The sequence below is a fragment of the Puma concolor genome, chromosome E4 (assembly GCF_028749965.1).
Source record: "Puma concolor isolate L17-30 chromosome E4, mPumCon1.1.hap2, whole genome shotgun sequence".
NCBI lineage: Eukaryota > Metazoa > Chordata > Mammalia > Carnivora > Felidae > Puma > Puma concolor.
The window spans coordinates 33,430,641-33,448,091 of NC_141683.1; the positions used below are offsets into that span (position 1 = coordinate 33,430,641).

The 17,451-nt window shown below is 35.8% G+C and overlaps 1 protein-coding gene across 1 annotated transcript in view; it reads right to left on the minus strand.

The window, feature by feature from the left end:
• Positions 1-17,451, minus strand: part of CRB1 (crumbs cell polarity complex component 1) — a 215,075-nt gene that overhangs the window by 116,770 nt on the left and 80,854 nt on the right. The window contains exons 3-5 of the mRNA XM_086694610.1: positions 13,213-13,408; positions 9,963-10,102; positions 2,754-2,936 (exon numbers count right to left, since the gene is read on the minus strand). Coding sequence (XP_086550736.1) covers positions 2,754-2,936; positions 9,963-10,102; positions 13,213-13,408 — 519 coding nt within the window. The remainder of the gene's footprint in view (positions 1-2,753; positions 2,937-9,962; positions 10,103-13,212; positions 13,409-17,451) is intronic.

Below are 17,451 nucleotides of genomic sequence, written 5' to 3' on the forward strand. Positions count from 1 at the left end.
ATTAACAACACATTTACATTAGCACCTCAAAAATGGAATACTTAGGTATAAATCTAACAAAATATGTACCAAATCTATATGAGGAAAACGACAAATCTCTGATACAGGATATCAAAAAAGAAATAAATAAGTGGAGAAATGTCCCATGTTCATGGATACAAAGATTAAATATTTTCAAGATTATTAGTTCACCCCAACTTGATGCAATCCCAACCAAAATTCCAGCATATAACCTCATAAATATGAACAAACTGATTCTAAAGTTTATGTGAATGGGCAAAGGACCCAGAATACAACACACAATACTGAAAGAGAAAAAAACTGGAGAACTGACGTTACCCAAGTTCAAGACTTCCAGACAGTAACCACATGTGGTATTGGCAAAATATACACAAATAAATAAATAGAACAGAACAGATAGCCTGCAAATAAACGTATGTAAATACAGTCGATTGATCACATACAAAGAGCAAAGCAATAGTCTTTTCAGTGCATGGAGGAACAAAAGATAGTCTTTTCAATACATGGCAGGGGAACAACTGAACATTTACATACGGAAAAGTGAATTTAGATAAAAACCTTACACCCTTCACAAATATTAACTCAAAATGGACTGCAAACCTAAATCTAAAATGCAAAACTATAAAATGTCTGGAAATAACATGGGAGAAAACCTAGATACCCTTAGGTAAGTTGATGACTTTCTAGATACAATACTAAAGACATGATCCATGAAAGAAATAATTGATAAACTTATTAAATTTAATAAACTTATTAAATTTAATAAACTTATTAAAATTTAAAACTTCTGCTTTAGGAAAGGCATTATCAAGAGAATGAGAAGACCAAGTGGATAATTCCTCACGAAATCTCTCTTCTCTTTAAGTACACAACAAAACTAGATTTTTTCAGTCTGTGCTGTAGTTAAATGTGGTCATATGACTAAATCTGACCAGTGAAATATGAATAGAAGAGATAGCCACTGCATTTGGTATTGGTCCCTAAAAACCTAGATGCCATGCTCCATTTTCTTTCCTCCTGTAGTGGCTTGCTGCAGAAGAGCATGAGAAACTTGGAAACCATTTTTGAAGATGGAAAAAAAGAGAGAAGAGCTTATGACCCTGAATCACCATTTAGAGGACAACTGATCATGAGAACCCATTTTTGGAATTTACATCTGTGAAAAATAACTGATTTCATTAAGCCATAGAGATTTGGGACAGCCACGACTTCTTTATTCATATAGTCATTCTTGGCAGCTTGTCAAAAATTGAGGCCAACACACTTTTCCAGAACATTCAAGTGCCTCTCCTGTTTGGATCTGCAGATTCATTGGTCAATTATGTCCTTTTGTCTAATGAGGCAATATTTACAATGGCCTCTAACTTCGATATAATTTCCTCTTTATAGCCCTAAATGTAACATTGAAAAAATTTATAACTCCCCTAACCTGTTTCAAGAAGAATTTAAAATAGCTGACAAAAATACATATACTATACCAAGATCAAATATTTTTTTTAAAAAAATAAGAAAAAAAAAGGCATCTATAAGAAATAGGAAAGTTAAATAATCCCAGGTAAGGTAAATACATAAATATATTCCAGAAAAAAACTGTATGCTTATAGAACTCACATTGGCTGATAAGATTTCTAGCAGACTGTATGATTGGCAAATATGATGCATTCCACAATTTATTTCATGCTTTTTATCAAGATTTTTTTTGCATGCTTTTTACTAAGGGAAAAATCATGCAAGGTAGAAGTTGTTCAGGAAAAATATTACTTCTCCTGACATTGACACTGGGGAGATTTTTCTCCTATGTGTTCTCATAGAGGGGACAGTGATTAAGGAAATGTCTTCTATAGCAAACTTACAACAAACAGTGCCATGAATCAAAGATCATTAAACTTCGCAACTGAAACTCTAAAAGGGAACAGTAAGTGAAAATAATAAGTGAAAATTTTCCCTTGTTTTCTTATTCCTTATTTACTTTTTTCAGAAATCCTCAATAACAACCTAAATGTTTTCCTCAGGTATCAATTAATCTATTGAAAAAGGAGTAAGATGGAAAAGTTAGATTGTAATTAGTTTTCTCAGTGGTGTCTATGCAGTAGTAGGTCAGCCGCTACTCATTACCAAATATGGAGACTGCCTTCAAACTTCTGAAAATGTTCAGAACACGGAAGCAGACACAAACACAAGTGCTCATTGGGAAACACACACGCAAGCCTCCTCTGGGTTTCAGCGTAAGAATGTTCCGCAGAAGAGAAAGATAAAATCGTTTACATTTGACATACATGAACAACGTTAGCTATAAAGTAGGGGAGGAATATTCCTTGAGACTAGATAATTGTTCTCAGTGTAAATATAAATAAGTGCATTAACCTTTTACAGGCAAATATGAATAACACAAAAAGTTAGCATCATTATAAAATTTAGCAACATAAAAATTTCAACATTTTCTGTTTACAAAGTAAAGGATTTGAGTCAGGCTCCGATTCCCAGTATAATGCATAAAAAATATTTCCCCTTTATACGCCTCTTTTATCCTTATTTTTAACATTTTCCTCATGATTTGAAGAATTATGATTTATGAAATACGCTGTTTTTCATGCCCACAAGGGGGACCCTTTGCACCATAGCAGCAGAGTTTATACAGCACGGATCTTACTGCTATTACACCATTTGGTTAAATGCATGATCTGCCATAAAGTGCTAAAAAGTCAAGGCATCTCCCCTCCCCTTGTCCTCACCTGTGAGTCCAGGGGGACAGATACAAACATAACCTGAGGCTTCAGGGTAGCTGAATGAAGAAGGCAGCTGAGCAACGTGTCCGTATTGTTTCTCTGAGGACAGCTCCACACACGCCCCACCAGAGTGGCAGGGGTTACTGTTGCATTCATTGATGTGAGTCTCACACTGGGCACCTGTGTATCCTGCAGGATAAAAGTTCAGAGAAGCTGCTAAGTCAAAGATCCTCAACCGTAGAGTTTAATGCCTGAAAGGAGGCCGATCACTGTGCTGCCACCAATTCACAAGACAACGTGCTGCTTTCAAGGAGGTAGCAAGAAGAAAATGGTAAAGGAAGGCTTCCTTTTTTTTTTTTTTTAAATTTTGCAAGTCCAATTTTTAACATTTTATTTATGTATTTTTCAACATAATTTATTGTCAAGTTTGCTAACATACAGTATGTACAGTGTACTCTTGGCTTCAGGAGTAGATTCCCGTGGTTCATCACTTACATCAACACCCCATGCTCATCCCAGCAAGTGTCCTCCTTAATGCCCATCACTCATGTTTCCTGCTCCCAGCCCCCCACCCCCATCAACCCTCAGTTTGTCCTCTGTGTTTAAGAGTCTCTTACGGTTTGCCTCCCTGTCTGTTTGAACTATTTTTTTTCCTTCTTTTCCCCTACGGTCTTTTGTTAAGTTTCTCAAATTCCATATATGAATGAAAACATGATATCTGTCTTTCTCTGACTTATTTCACTTAGCATAATACCCACCAGTTCCATCCACGTTATTGCAAATGGCAACATTTCATTCTTTTTCATCACCAAGTAGTATTCCATTGTGTGTGTGTGTGTGTGTGTGTGTGTGTGTGTATGTATGTATATATATATATATATATATATATATATATATATATATATATATATACCACATCTTCTTTATTCATCAGTTGATGGACATTTGGGCTCTTTCCATAATTTAGCTATTGTTGATAGCACTGTTATAAACATTGGGGGTGCATGTGCCTCTATGAATCAGCGCTCCTGTATCCCTTGTATAAATTCCTAGTAGTGTTATTGCTGGGCCACAGGGTAGTTCTATTTTCATTTTTTGAGGAACCTCCACACTGTTTTCCAGAGTGGCTACACAAGTTTGCATTCCCACCAACAGTGCAAAAGGGTTCCCATTTATCCACATCCTTGCCAACATCTGTTGTTTCCTGAGTTGTTAACTTTAGCCCCTCTGACTGGTGTGAGGTGGTATCTCAATGCGGTTTTGATTTGTATTTCTCTGATAATGAACAATGTTAAACATCTTGTCATGTGTCTGTTAGCCATCTGGATGTCTTCTTGGGAAAAGTGGTTATTCATACCTTCTGACCGTTTCTCCACTGGATTATTTGTTTTTAGGGTGTTGAGTTTGTTAAGTTCTTTATAGAGTTTGGATACTAACCCTTTACCCAATATGTCATTTGCAAATATCTTTTCCCATTCTGTTGGTTGCCTTTTAGTTTCGTTGATTGTTTCCTTTGCTCTGTAGAAGCTTTTTATCTTGATGAGGTTCCAATAGTTCATTTTTGCTTTTATTTCCCTTGCCTTTGAAGATGTGTACAGTAAGAAGTTGCTGCGGCTGAGGTCAAAGAGGTTGGTTAAGGCCTCTTTGAAAATAGCAGTAGCAAAGGAATCACTTGTATAATAGTGATGAATATTTTTTAAAAGACTTGATTAATAAGGCTAGAAATAAAAATAGGACTTCAGGATAACCCTGATTTCCCAATTATCTTAAAGACTCCAATTCCTCAAATACTGAATTTTTAGCAAGAAAAAAATATGTAAGAAAATAGCCAAAAAGTCAGCAATATGCACATAGCCAACCCTAAATTCTTTTCTTAAAACTCAAAGTACAGGTAAATGATTACTTCTGCACACTGAGTAAGACAGAATAAAAAATTATTTTGTATTTGAATGGATTTAGCTGACTCATTTTATTACAGACAAGAATAAAAACAACAGAACATTAATTATTTAGTACTTTATAAAAATATTATATATAATATATATATTAAATATTATATATAAAAGACAGTTCATGCCAGAACTCTTTCTTTGGTTTCACATACATGTGCACCTGTTTAAAAAAACTACATATATTCACATACATAAATATACATATACATATAAATATAATTTGTGTGTGTGTGTTGACATAAGTGCAATTCCACTATATACCTGCTTCTGGAGCTTACTTTTTTCACTCCTTTGAACAATCTATCCATGTTAGTAATATATATCTAACATAATTTTTAACTATTGCCAAGTATTCTGTAACATCAAAGTACCATAATTTAAACATGCGCTTAGTGGACTGATACATGTTTTGCTAGTACAAACAATGTTGCAGTGGATACTATCATTATATATTCATGCTTGAGCAAATATCTGAGTATAACACTGGGGTCTATGCCTAGAGGTGGAATTTCTAGGTTATAGGTTATATACATTTATTTTAATAGATACGGATAAAAACCTGGAATAGTTTTACCATCTATGTACTTACTAGCACTGGATGACTGTGCATATAGCTCCAAGTCCTTGCCAACATTTGCTATTACCAAATAAATTTTTTTAACAGTTGGTTAGATAAAAAAATAATACTTCATTGCTATTTGGGTTTACATTTTCCCCAGTTACTACTGAATTTAACTTTTCTGCAAATTAAAAAAAATCATTTCATGACTTTTTCTTGTTTTTCCCATTAGACTGTCTTTCCTATTGATTTATAAGATTATTTATATAGCACTATACATATATAAGCTGATATACGAAGTTCTTAAAGGAACATAATTTGATCTATAATACAAGTGACTTCACAGTCAACTAAAGATCTTTGTAATGTCACTTAACTCCTCTGAGAAATATGTTTTTAAATTTACAATCCAAAATTATAAAACTTATAAATCTGATCATGGTATTTCTTTATTTTAAAATCATCCAATGGCTTCTGCTTTCACACAAAATAAAATTCAAAATCTCTAACCTAAAATGCCTTTTATTATCTGGCCTCCATCCCATCTCTAAATTCCTTCCCTAGAATGTCTTCTCCCCCAGGGCCTTTATGACACGGTTCCCTCTACTAGAATATCCTCCTCCAAGACCATGGTTGGCTAATGCTTAGTTTTGAGACTTAATCTTGTATGACTTTTCTCAGAATGACTTTTCCTCATGAACAGATCTAAGTATGATCCCTTCATTTTCTCTCATATCACCCAGTTATTTCTTTCATTGCTCATATAATAATTTTTATTATTTTTGTTATTTTTATGTATAGTTGCTTCCCTCAATAGACTTTAAGCTCCACAAAAGCAGGGACTGCTTTTTATTTATTCACCCTTCCAATACTGAGCAATGCATAAATAGTAGACTTGCAATCAACGACTGAATGAGAGTCAAATAGCAATAACTATTTAAATTATAATTCTAGTTTTTCAAGTAAATTAGAGAATTGACTATTAATAAGTAAATAATCAAAACATGATATAATTGCTCATTTTGTAATTTTAATAAAAAACCTGAATGGGTTCATATGTCAAATCATAACCACAACATAAATTCTGTTGCTCAACAGTATAATACATATGTCACATATGACCCTTGGGGTCTGTCTCAGTCATCTGAAGAAGACACTTAGATGAAAAAGGAAACTAAAAGCACATGTCAGATCACAATCCTTTGTGGTGACCTCCCCCCAAGAACCCTATGTCTCTTAAACCTGAATATCTACTTTTTTACAAGTTTTTGTAAACTGGTATTTGTTGTGCTACAGTGAACTTATTGAAGAACGTTCCAACTATTTTCAATTTTCTTCTCAGAGTCTCAAGACTCATGTGCAGGCCAGGTTAGGAAGTAATTTAAAGCCTTCATAAATCTTTTTTTGCTTTCTGACTCATATATTATCCTATTCCTACAGTGAACATTAGGAAGGTTCTGATTTACGGTCTTCCCAGCCCTTTCCCCACCACTGGGGCCCTGTGGGAATTCTGTCTGCTGCTCCCTTTAACTATGTATATAAATAGATTCCTTCAGCCAAGGCTATATTCAATAGTTTTAACAAGTTTCTCCATAAACTTTGTATGAAGAAACAATATGATATTGAGTCAAGTCCCCAGGGTTCTTATGTTTTTCTTTTTTTAAACAAATCCGATCTTACTTGGGTAACATGAAAACTTTTAAGATAAGCATTTAAAATGAATGACACTTCTTGTAATTAATTACTTTTGACATGAGGACCCCAGGCAATTACAGTGGTGGGTTCTTGCCATTGCCTTCAGTTGTGGTGGTCTTGTTTCTTAGATACAGGGTAGCTTGTAGCATCAAATCTTCTCTTTATATGTAACAGTAAGAATAGGGTATAAGGAAATTCTGAATTTTCTATCTGGGCAAAATCACCATTGTTCCACTCACCCAAGAAAGAAACTCAGATGCAGACCTGCCCTAAGTCTGTGCCCCTTTCTTAATTTCCACATCATGTCTCTCTTGACATGAAGTTGTAGTTCTGGCAAATAGCCTTATCTCTTGTTTAAAATAGTGCACAACATTTTTTAAGCTAGACTCCCTGCCTTTCATTTTATTTCTCTCAATCATCTTCCACTAAAGTTCCAAAGAGTTCTTTTTAAATCAACAGGTCAGGTTATGGTATCTCTCTGCCCCACAGTGTGCAGGGCAGACAAACAGTATGTGATCTGGCTTAAGCCCTGTCTTGTCCCCCAGCCCCAGCTGTCTACCACCAGCCAACCCTATGTAGTCCAGCATTTTGGAACAATCATTTAAAGTTCTACAATTGGATATGCTCCTTTCCATGTGTGCCTGCAGCCCTTTCTTCCTTCTGTCCTCCTTTTCCTCCTTCTCTTCTTTCCCTAGACAAATAATGGGCTGCTATGTGCTAGCCATGGGGGTCTAGAACACTCAGTCTCCTAATTTTGGTACCTAGTTAACATTTACTGAGTGCTTACTATGGTCTAGGCTGAGCTAGGAACTTTATATATATTACTGGATTTATCTCTAAAGCAACTCTGTGAAGTGGATGTCATTATCATCTTTGCTTTGCAGATGGGGAAACTGAAGCTCAGAGAAGTAAAGTTTCTTGTCCAATATCACACAGCCAGTGAGTACATTTCTGGAATATGCTTAGTGATCTTTTAAATTTTCTAAAATGCTGCCTATTGGGTCAGGCCATCTCTGTACCTCTCCCTTTATTCCCTGTTACAGAATTTATTATAGCTTTTTATTGTACCAAAAATCATACTATACACATTTTTTCACACTGTCTCCCAACTAGAATTTAAATTCCTTGGAAAAAGGGACCATGTCTTTTTGATTCCAGACCCCTGATATATATAAATTATACTGAACTCCATGTGGTTTAAATGATTGAATCCATGAATGAGTGGAACACATATTGACTTGTCTTTTTTAAGGTAGGTCTTCTTAACTGCCTGACTTCATTACAAACCCTCTAGAGAACAGAAAATATTCTCATATGTAATTCCTACCTCCTGTTGTAGAACCTGGTACGTAATAATAGTTGCTTTTTTTTTTTTTCTGAGTACCTAATATGTTCCAGGCTCTACTTTTATAATTTTATTCTTCTTAATACTACAAGTCATTTTTCATCCCTCATTTACAGATGAGGAGCTGAAGAATGAAGAGGTGACCAACTAGGTCACTTAGTTAAGAAGTGATGGATTTGTTCTATTCCCAAACTGTCCATTCTACCTCTGCTTCCAGATAGAGATCCTTTACAGGGCGTTGTGTGAATGTTGAGTGCTGACTGATGACAAGAATGTGAAAAACACATTTTGGAATATTTTGAGTATGTAAATCAAGCCAATGACCAAAGGATAACAAAACATGCCCCGTTCATTACCTGGAAGTGGGCAGACACAACCTACAAAGATTTCCGAGCCACCGAATTCCAAACTTCCTTTTACATTTTCACGTTTACTTGTTTGTTTGTTTTACCTATGAAATACATTTAGCCAAAGCATATTAAATGTCCCTTAGGTAGTGAGATGCCTTTCAATAGGAAGCTACTAACAACTTGACCCCAGTCTCCATGCTTCCTCCCCAACCACAGGATTACTTTTTCCTGAGACAGTAAAATGAAAGGCAGAAGGGGATAGATGATTAGTAAGCTTGTAACAACAAGATTTTAAATAATCATATGTTTATCATTATTTTCCAGTGGATCAAGAAAGAAGACATGAAATGCTCTCTTATTTCTATCAGTGAAATCCCAGTGAGAATTAGATTAAAAATATGTTAAGCAGGTTTTTTTTGATAAAACTAACAGCAATATTCACAGGTGACTGGTTGGCTCAAGTGTTTATATAATGTTTTCTACTGATTCTGGTATTACCTCTACATTCTAGCCTAATTACCCTTTATGTGTAATTTTCAGTTATGGTTTATGTATATTAAACTAATAATCTCAATTATATTATAAATGCTGAGGAGAATACACCTATTTCTGGAATAATCATTCTATACCCTCTATGGGACCATTGTAATTATGTTGACTATGAAATATAATACAGTCTCCTAGGGTTTTAATATTGTTTCATGGGTTTCAATATATTCTAGGTATCAGTGAAAATATCTTGGAAGAAAAGGAAGCATCTTCAAGTGAATTTTTCTCCATGAAGACCATGCTAAAATTGATTCTTCTATTCATTTTTCCCTCTCTGTTTCCTCTAGATGGTTCTAACGATTAGGCGCATGGTAACCTACTTTAGACAATGCATAGTGTAGCAGTAGGTATGTGTGAGCAATGAAGAATTCAGTTGAACAATGATAACTAGTGGGATGCCTGGGTGGCTCACTCGGTTAAGTGTCCGACTTCAGCTCAGGTCATGATCTCGTGGCCCGTGGGTTTGAGTCCCACATTGGGCTCTGTGCTGACAGCTCAGAGCTTGGAGCCTGCTTCAGATTCTGTGTCTCCCTCTCTCTCTCTCTCTCTCTCTCTGCCCCTCCCCTGTTCACACTCTCTTTCTCTCTCTCAAAAATAAATAAATAAAAAATAACAATAAAAAACAGAATCTAGAAGAAAGAGTTGCTTTTAAACCTTTAACAGTAAGATTTTTTTTAGTTTACATTTGCCATAAGTGGTTTGTTTCTACTCTAAGCAAAAAAAAAAAAAAAAAAAAAAGTTGGTGGAAGATATTTTGTCACTTACCAGGCCAGCAGTGACAAGTGTAATTGTCATCACTGTCCTCACATGTAGCATTATTGTGACAGGGTTTTGACCAACATAGAGGCATCAGGGTCTCACAATGTGTCCCTGTGAATCCACTATCCACGCAGTTACAGCTATAGCTGGAGAGTAAAATGAAATTTTCACATCAACTCTTGGTCATATTGAGATCAAGTACCTTTATCCTGTCTCTTCCCCTGTCCATCAGTCTGAGACCCCGAGCATGGCTTTAACACTTGTCTCAAAAACTCTGGGGAATTATCTCTACAAACCTGAACACGTTATGTATTTCCATACTGGTACCTGATTATCTTTTAAAATTTATGATAATCTTTAAAAATGTCATGCAAGGTTATTTGGAAACCATGATTATTTGCTTCAGTTTCCTCATCCATAAATTGAAGACAATAGTACCTATGTCACAGGGTTATTGTGATAATTGAATGTGCATAGAAAGAATAGACACGGTATCTGAAACATCAGAAAACACTGAAGAAATTATTACTAAGTAGTACTAAATAAAGTTGTTAATATTTGTGAAGGCAGTAGAGAATGATTTATACCACTGTGGTGCTCTTTTATATTTACAGCCCATTAATAAGGTCCCTTATGAAAAATGAAACAATAAATTATTTAAAAAAACAGGAAAAGCCCTCATTATATAAATTGTGACTTACGTTCTCTTATTTTTAGATTACAGGAATATTTTAGTCTTGCTATTTCTATCCATTCATTGGTTGAGTGAGATCATCTGAGAGACTCAAAACACAAATCTGATGGGGATACTTGTCGACTTTATCAAGAGGAGCTTATAATTTATATGGGATCTCCTCAAGGATTTAGTATTATAAAAACATGGGGTTGCACACTCGGCTTTGATGAAATGAAGGTCTAGGGGAAAGAACACCTATGAACTTATAAAGACTTAGAGTTCTGTTCACTATGGCTTGTGTGAATGTTTACCACCAAACACAGATAAGAAGATTTCACTAAGGAAACTGAAATATTAGCAAATGTAATAAGTCACTATAATTTGTTATGTATTGCTAGTGAGAAATCCTCTTACTAATTAAAATTCTTACTAAAAATCTACTATATATAAGACATTAGAGACAAGAGCCCTGTATTAGAGGCTGGCTAGTGGGCCCCAATTCCTGGAAACTCTATTTGAATATCCCTTTGGTCTACAAGAAACTTGTTTGTTTTTTGTTTCTTGGGTGTATAGTTTCTGACCTTCCCATAAACCTCATAGAAAATGTGTTCATTTTTGTTGTGGGAAACTAAAGTCAGGTTGTATTTGTTGACCTTGTACTCATCTCCCCAAAATTTAGGTACTAAGAGAGAGAAGGGTAAAACAGAAAAATTATCCACGGCACATTACACAAAGAATTGAAAGGTGGCAAGGTTCAGTAGCCTTGTTTTGTTTGCATCTCCATAGGAAGCAAAAGCTTTGTGTACTTTCTGTCCTGATGTTTTCTGGAGGCAGTAAAGCATGGATGGGGGGACCTCCTGCTCTTCCTATGCAGTACATGTGTGGAAACTTCCATTCTGGTCAGTCTACATGTTGGTCAGTAATCTGCCTTGGGGAATATAGATTCTTGTCACTGGAGAATGGTTTGGGTAAAACTGAAAGTCAGAGTCAAGACGTGAAATGTGATTAAAAGTTATACTTTAGAGTTTACAAAAGAAACACACAACTACATTGTTCTATTTAAAATCACATTATTTTGCTGGATATATTTGAAGTACATGTGCCTTTTACTCCTCCCCTTTCGAGGCTGATTCTCTTTGAAACTTAGATTTGGGACAAACTGGATCTTACTTATTAAATAAAGAAGAATTGGATTCTAGTCTTTCTTCTACAAAGAATTAACTGTGTGAACTTGTGGGAGTCACCTAACTTCCCTGAACTTTGGATATCTAATGTAATGTGAAAATATGAATGCTCAGCTTGCCTTCCACTGAGCTGCTGAAGGATCCAACAAAACATTAAATACTAATGTTGTTAAAATTGCCATGCATTTGATAATTCGGTATTTGTGGTTTAAAGAGGTATTCGAAAGTTATTTTTAAACTATTTTCTACAGGGGCACCTGAGTGACTCAGTAGGTTAAGATTCTGACTTTGGCTCAGGTCATGATCTCACGGTTTCTAAGTTCAAGCCCCGCATCAGACTCTGTGCTGACAGCTCAGAGCCTAGAGCCTGCTTCAGCTTCTGTGTCTCCCTCTCTTTCTGCCCCTCCCCACTAGCTGTCTCTGTCTCTGTCTCTGTCTCTCTCTCCCTCTCCCTCTCCTTCAAAAATAAACATTTAAAAAAAATAAAATATTTTATATATAATCAATTACCATCACCTACATTTATTATTTATATTGCAGTAAGGTTTATTTATTTATTTATTATTTTAAATAATAAATTAAAAGCCAATGATAGAATCGGCTGAAAAGTCAATGATAGAATCGACTTCGGAGCAGATTCACATAGCTACTTCTCGCCAGTCTACTCCCTCAAAAGTATTCACCCAAGTCTCCAAACACCTGGACATTCAAGATACAATCAATTTGATATCACTGCCTTTTCCAACACTGTTTATATACAATTTCTAAAGGACTTATTTTTCATCACTTGATTTATATGCTTGTAATTATGTAAATACCACCTTATATTCACATATAGAATAATCTATAACTTTGTTTTTGCACTTTCCCTATCTATAACAAGTTTAGTGGAATTGAAAAGTTGGCATTTTTTTTTTGTAATATAAACAGTCCTAGATTACCAGAGTGACTTGGAAAATTCTCACTCTTGGGACAAATGACCTCTAAAGGATGAATTTTTGAGTAAAATCTGAATGTTACAAGTTTTTGTCATTTAAAGTGCAAAGCAGGGATTCCTGGGTGGCTCAGTTGGTTCTGACTTCGGCCCAGGCCATGATCTCACAGTTCATGGGTTTGAGCCCCCTATCGGGCCCTGTGCTGACAGCTCAGAGCCTGGAGGCTGCTTCAGATTCTGTGTCTCCCTCTCTCTCTGCCCCTCCCCTGCTCACGTTCTGTCTCTTTCTCTCTCTCAAAAATAAACATTAAAAAATAAAAATAAAAAAATAAAGTGGAAAGCAGTGTGAACATCTTCAGCTGAGGACATGAGCTCTCCAAAATCCCCAGAGAGGTACAGTAGTGGTTGGTTGGTCAGTGAGTTCTCTCTAAGCCAATCGCCCAAACACAGGAGAAAACGTACCTATTGTGTCCATCTATGCACAGCCCTCCATGGAGACACGGCTGACTGGCACATTCATCGGTACTGAGTTCACAGCGATCACCAAGGAATCCAGTGGGACAGTCACAGAAATAAGCCCCCAGAGCATCATGACAGGTTGCACCATTTAGGCAGGGCTGGGACCAACATTCATCAACTTCCATTTCACAGTTCACACCTTTTAAGAAAGTCGGCACAGAAAAAAGGAAAAGTTTTAGCACAGCGTTAATATTTTAGCTCTTTGCCAGTGCTTTATTTACCAAGGCTTTTTGTCAAATGTTACATTACCCAAAATAATTTTCCTCTTTAATTGTAATTGATATTAACTTTCTGGCATGCTTGTGGGAAGTTGCACAATGCAGAGCAGCTGTTACTTACAAAGAACTATTGGATACAACAGCTTGTGGCTTTTTAATCTGTTGAAACAAGTCATTTTTAGAATAAAGTTATTGTTAACTGTACTTTTGTTGAAGCTTTATAGGGACCGGTCAATTTTCTTCATTATTTTTAAGCAGTTAGTTAGGCATCGTAAGGGGAGTGGGTGCAAGCTCAGACTCCAAAGCCAAATGACCCACTGTGGAATCCTGGCACAGCCACTTATTGGCTGTGTGATCTTTGGCAATTCCTTAATCTTTCCATATCTCAGTCTCTGCACCTGAAAAATGGGACCACTACTTGTAATTACCTCATAGGATTATTATTACAATTACAATGTGTTCTGAAATGCTTATGATAGTAGGTGGTACTGAATGCTGCCAGAGGGAAAAAAACAATACTTGGTCCTTCTATATTTATTGTACAAATATGATGTGCAATTATTTCCTTAAGTGCTCCTTCTGCATAGACATATTTTAAATTTAAAATTTCCATAGTGTTGTAAAATACTACTTTTAAATAGGAAATCAGTTTGTGACATAATATAATTAGTATAAGCTACTTCATTTTGGGGCACCTGGTTGGCTCAGTCAGTTAAGCGTCCGACCTCAGCTCAGGTAGTGATCTCACAGTTGGTGAGTTCGAGTCCCGCATCGGGCTTTGTGCTGACAGCTCAGAGCCTAGAGCCTGCTTCAGATTCTGTGTCTCCCTCTCTCTCTGCCCTTCCCCTGCTCGCACTCTGTCTCTATCTCAAAAATAATAAACAAACGTTAAAAAAATGTTTTAAAAGAAGCTACTTCATTTTAAGGTAATTTACATGAATAATCTCTATTTATTCTCCCCAAAATTGTAAATGAGTATTTACTATGCAAAATATGTTTAAGACTTATAAAAGTAGTCACATGGAGATAACAAACCACCTTACTGACTCTATCAAAATAATATTTGATATACCATAATCAAATTTGCATACATGTTTTAAAAGACACAAAAGGGGAAATATCTATATTTACCTATCTTTATTTCTATTCCTACAACCCAGGATAATAGATTATGTATTAAAATGATATTGAGGGATTTTCAAATGACTCAGAAGTTGCTAGTAGTCTGAGAATGTGCCCTCTTTCCTGACAGAAAAAAGCAGTAGCATATCCTAACACTGCTGACCATTTACAACTGTGACTAGATTCTATAAATACCTAAGTTGAAAGGGATCCCAGCATATTAAATTTAATTGTTTTTTGAGAAGACAAAAACTTAAAAATTAAATTTTATATTGATAAAAATATAAAGCTGTGGAACAGTATTTGTTGCTAGGTAAACGGCTTGCCATTTGAGGCCAGGCTATTTCTTACCCAATCTGGGATTGAGATCAATCATAACAATTTTACTTGGCATAACTAAGGTCAAGGGAACAAACACTGAACTGGCCAGTGGAACACGTGTATTTTCATTCTCATTCTCTCTCTGAAATGGCTTTTCAGCAATGTTTTAGCATCTTCATTTCTGCCATGTAAAATAATACAATAACATCTCTGTTTTCCAAGATGTAAGACAAAAATAAATTTGTTAAAATATTTTTTCTTACAATTATTTTTTAGACATATATAGCAACTAAAATGATAATGAGTTAGTCCTCAGTAACTACAAGGCACAAAATTACCTCCCCTGAAATGACAACGATCAATCATAACCTTTTTAAAAAAAAATTTTTTTTAATTTATTTTTGAAAGAGAGACAGTGTGAGCAGGGGAGGAGCAGAGAGAGAGGGAGACAAAGAATCCGAAACAGGCTCCAGACTCCAAGCTGTCCACACAGAATCAATCATAACTTTAAGCAAAGTGAACTATGCCCACCCAGGAACGTTTGGTCGATGTGGATTTCCATAGTGCTCTGTGAGCAGAGGGCAACTGCTACTTACTCGACACCTGCCATATGCGGTGTCAAGGCAAGGTGATTTTACGTACATTCTTGTGTTTCATTCGAACTCCTTTAAGGTACATTGACTTGTCTGTGTCCCATAGCTCTTCGATGACTGGGTTTCTTCGACTCCTATCACCACCTATTCCCGTCCTTTTGCCAATCCACTTTTCCATAGTGCCTTTGCCTATATGACATTAGACTAATACCTTTGGTATCTTAGCCATCTATATTTGCTGCAAAGGATTAACATACAAAGCCAAACCAGTGGTTTAAAACTTGCTAAAACTTTTCCAAATTTTATTTCATAACTCCAATCAAATTCATATATTCATCTGCAATACACCCGGATCACTTCCTCGTGCTTCAGAAATACATTATAAGCCATTATTTTAATTTCTGAAGCTCCTCTTATAAACTGTAGCCCAAATAAAGAAATTGCGATGTACATACAAGAATGTGTTTCAATAGTTTAGATATAATTTCAAATTCAACTAGTGACTTTCGGGTGATTTATTTGTATTACCTTAATATTACTTAACAACATGATTTTTATTGCAGTTTATCACTGCTCCTGATATAGACAAACATGATTTGGTCTACGTCTGCATGATGCCAAAGTAGTCGGATGAAATGTGGTAAATACAGCCAGTCATCCAGATGTTTTTGTATTTCCAGATGCTGGCTTCATAGATAAAACATCTGGATAACTATGATTTTGATTTTTCACTTGGATGCTTACTGTCACATGCTTATAGCCTTTCAATATACAATTAATCAACATTCAAAACATACCTGTACTTGTAGTCCACTCCACCTGAAAACATTCATTTTATGCCTAGTGTTTTTAAGTAGTGCACCATGTTATTATAACTATATGTAGCAACAGCAATTGAATACAGTTACAGTGAGTAGCACTTCTATGGCTGATTGTCTAAGAAATAGAAAATTCATAATTCTAAAATTCTTTCACAAAAATTCATCCAGGAACCAAACCAATGGTTGCAGTTCATTAATAGTTAGTAATATGAAACATAAGAAAATAGAAAGGGTATGAGAAAAAAAAAAAAACAGGGTAAGGAGAACTCGCACCCAAAGAAGAAAAAGTATAAGACAGGAAAAAAAAAATCCCCTGATGTCATTAGCTTTGGTGACTCACCAAAACTAATACTGTGCTAAAATCCAGAGGCTTCCCTACATAAATACAGGTGACCTAAGGTGTCATTAATTCCTGACAGTCAGGGACAGTTTCACTCTGAACTACTCAATCTGCACAAACTGTCAAAAGTTCAGAAAAACCAAGTATTTAACTCATATTGGCAACAACAGCAGTATCTGTTTTCAAATAAGATCACATTCTAAGGTACTTCAACATAGGGTGTAGAACTTCAACAGAGGAATTTGTGTGTTGGGAGAGGTCACAATTCAAACCTCGCAGACTCCTTCTTGGTTTGCTTTTCTGTCACCATCTCGAAGTTCTTAATGACTTTTGAACTAGAGGCCCCACATTTTTATTTTACAGCAGAACCCACAAACTATGTAGCCTTTCTGCATATAAGCCCTTAATTCCCATTTAAACTTTTTATAACTGATATACGTAGAATGAGTTCTTTTTTTCCTGACCAAAACCCAATTGATACACATACCCGAGAGAGGAAAGATTTGAGTAGAATATTCAAACAAGCAGACTGTTCAGTTTTGGGTCCAGCCCTCAGGCACATAGTTAAAGATATAGCAAAAATGGGGGCGCCTGGGTGGCTCAGTCGGTTGAGCGTCCAACTTTGGCTCAGTTCATGACCTCACTGTCAGTGAGTGTGAACCCCACGTCAGGCTCTGTGCTGACAGCTCAGAGCCTGGAGCCTGCTTTGGATTCTATGTCTCCCTCTCTCTCTGCCCCTCCCCCACACTCTCTCTCTCTCTCAAAAA